General features: G+C 44.6%; 1 protein-coding gene across 1 annotated transcript; it reads right to left on the reverse strand.

The window, feature by feature from the left end:
* Window positions 1–559: 559 nt before the first annotated feature.
* Window positions 560–2,113, reverse strand: LOC113465783 (kinesin-like protein Klp98A). The gene is made up of 3 exons (XM_026820583.1): window positions 1,858–2,113; window positions 1,040–1,222; window positions 560–564 (listed from the first exon to the last, which is right to left on the reverse strand). Exons 1-3 carry the CDS (start codon window positions 2,057–2,059, stop codon window positions 560–562), a joined length of 390 nt encoding a protein of 129 aa, XP_026676384.1. The 5' UTR covers window positions 2,060–2,113.
* Between the last annotated feature and the right edge of the window lie 1,209 nt (window positions 2,114–3,322).

Raw genomic sequence — 3,322 nt, forward strand, 5'->3', positions numbered from 1 at the left:
TAAGAACAAAGCAAGCACATGCAACTCTCAGTCCCACGTGAGTCGGAGCACTCTGTTGACTCATGGATGAAATTAGCTCCATCCGCTGGTCTACCGGCGGTGCATAGTGTCACGTATTTGGTCTTTAAACTTATTTAGATGATCTTTAGTCTACATGACGCGTTTCTCGCGAATCAGTACGACACTATAGGCTCATATGTTACGATAACACTGTTGAGACGAAATGGTTGGTATTCTTATACAAGATCAGAGTCCCTCATGAGACCTGGTCATTCCCTGAAAGGTAAGAGTAAGCGTCATATTGCGTCCCCCATATAACGAGTAAGACTCAATGTCCACTATCCTGATTTCCTCCGCGAGGTGTATTTCGTTCAGGACCCTCTATCCACGCGCTCCAGCGGACGATCTTTAGCGCCATGGTTCTTCACACCTGCTAAATAGAATGGCTCTAAGACGGAGTGCCGATAGAGTTTCCTGAGAACCCTCTTTAAGATTTCTGCTAATACTAACTCCATTTCAAAAGATCAAAAACCTGTGAAGCCAGTCAAGAGCACTCCTGTTACCCTGAGAAACCCTCTTTAAGAATTTGCTCAAATACTAACGTCATTCAAAGATAAAAAACCTGTGAGAGCCAGCCTCAGAGCACTCCTGTAACCCCTGAGCAACCCTCGCTTTAAGTTTTGCTAATACTACGTCCATTAAAAGATCAAAACCTGTGAAGAGCAGCGCCTCAGAGCCTGCCTGTCTAGCGGCTCAACCTACTCTTAAAATATGTTCAGCGCTAGCCATACGGCGCTAACCTCCTCTCTCTTGTCTCGGTCCCAGGCGGAGCGCCTTTCCAAAATCCGGCATCACTAATCTCTTTTCCTAATGGGATCTACCGATGGAATTTGGCATGTATCAAGTGTTCGATTAGAACCTAGGCAACACCACCCTCGGCTCCACCGGGACTCTAACCCGGGACCTCCTGCGTGCAAGCCTAGTGTGATACCCACTCGGCCACGGAGGTTGCTCCCAATGTTTCTCTCTTCACACTGACCTGTAGCCCCTGTTGCATCTGCCCGTTCGCTACCGGCTAAATCCACCAGATGAACTTTAGACACGGTCTCCGTGGGGGTGTTATTGGTATAGCCCGCCTTGACAAAGCACAGCGTGAAGATGGCGTGAGAGCGTGAGCTCACGTCGTTCATATTGGTCGAGGCTGTGGTACGCAGGAGATTACCTGGACAAACATCGAAACGTAACAGGAATCAGGCAAATTCAATCAATAGGTCAACCAACCAATCAATCAATCAAGCAATTATACGTTTGTAGAACAAAAAGTAGGAGGATAAAATGCGACCCGGACAGGAATCGAACCCGCGGCCTAACGCTTTCAAGACAGGCGCTTTTCCAAGCTAACCAGGCTGGTTCACTCACCTTTACTCATCAATGTTTCCACATGGTCATACTCGGTGACTAAATGTTTGGACAAATCCTGCACCACAGGTCCTAGCTTGGGATTCTCGCGGATGCGAAGGTACAACCAATCAAGCAATTATACGTTTGTAGAACAAAAAGTAGGTGGATGAAATGCGACCCGGGCAGGAATCGAACCCGCGGCCCAACGCTTTCAAGACAGGCGCTTTTCCAAGCTAACTAGGCTGGTTCACTCACCTTTACTCATCAAGGTTTCCACATGGTCATACTCGGTGACTAAATGTTTGGACAAATCCCAATCAATCAAGCAAGCAATTATACGTTTGTAGAACAAAAAGTAGGAGGATAAAATGCGACCCGGGCGGGAATCGAACCCGCGGCCTAACGCTTTCAAGACAGGCGCGCTACTTTCCAAGCTAACTAGGCTGGTTCACTCACCTTTACTCATCAAGGTTTCCACATGGTCATACTCGGTGACTAAATGTTTGGACAAATCCTGCACCACAGGTCCTAGCTTGGGATTCTCGCGGATGCGAAGGTTATGAGAGGCAGGCCCGGTACTCAGGAGGTCCTTGACTCGCTCGTTGTAGATTTCCAAGTAGGAGACCTCGGTTCGATAGGAGGAGGAACCGCCGGACATTCGTTGGAATAGCGCCTCGCAGATCCTCGGAATGAGACCACGGGAGTCCTGAGGGAAGAGACGAAAGTTGGATAAGTTTGAGGAAAGGACTAGAGACAAATATTAAAACCTTGTGTAACTTTTTTTTTACAATATACACGACACTTGGTAAATATCTTTAAAAAAAATAATAATAATTTTAATTTTCTCTGTGCCAATGTAATAATTTCCCATTTTATCTTGTTCTGGTCTAACACTTTTGTCTTTATACGGAGAATTATTCGAGATAAAAGTTCACTTGTGTTCTTTTTGTTTACACTTTTGTCTTTATACGGAGAATTTTATTATTCGAGATAAAAGTTCACTTGTGTTCTATAACTACCCACAGCCCTTTTCATTATTAATGTTTTTTGAAAGAAGGGATCCTCAATTTTTTACTTTCTTTGGATAATTTGCTTTATTTGTAAAAACCGAATCTAAGACCAAAATCAAAACATTTGCGGTCCAAGCGCATGATTTGTTAACCGTCATTCCTAGAGGCTTTCTGAGTACACCAATCGATTAATCTAGATAAAATCGCGATGGAAAGTCAGGGATGAGATTGGGATAGTATCGCCACAAGAGTCAAGGATCAAATTGGATTATTCAATCCTGTATCCGATCATACCGTTCTAATATTCCTATTTTACCAGTATAAACAAGGTAGGTACATCCTATGCTTACTGGAACTTGGATTCTATTCTACATTGTGGACAGAATCCGGATTGACCGGAATATTTACACATGGTATTGATTGAGCTGTGTCCACACATGGTATTGATTGAGCTGTGTCCACACATGGTATTGATTGAGCTGTGTCCACACACGGTATTGATTGAGCTGTGTCCACACATGGTATTGATTGAGCTGTGTCCACACATGGTATTGATTGAGCTGTGTCCACACATGGTATTGATTGAGCTGTGTCCACACATAGTCGACGAGTCGATGGCCGTCGAATTATGAGGTGAATCCATGTTGTCGAGGCAATGTGGACGGTTTCAATCGACATCGATCGATGGCCGTCGATTATGTGACTTCTGAAGGAGTCCTTAGCTAAATCCATCTCATAGCTACCCTCTCTGCAGCAAATATTTTGCAAGGGAATAGAAATGCGTTCAATCAATCTCGATCATTAGATTCATTAGCTCATTTCACTAGATCAGGTGTTCAACTGACATGTAGAGCTGTGTCCATACAACATTGAGCTGTGTCCACACATAGTCGACGAGTCGACGGCCGTCG

Source organism: Diaphorina citri, unplaced genomic scaffold (assembly GCF_000475195.1).
Source record: "Diaphorina citri unplaced genomic scaffold, Diaci psyllid genome assembly version 1.1 scaffold158, whole genome shotgun sequence".
NCBI classification, from domain to species: Eukaryota; Metazoa; Arthropoda; class Insecta; order Hemiptera; family Psyllidae; genus Diaphorina; species Diaphorina citri.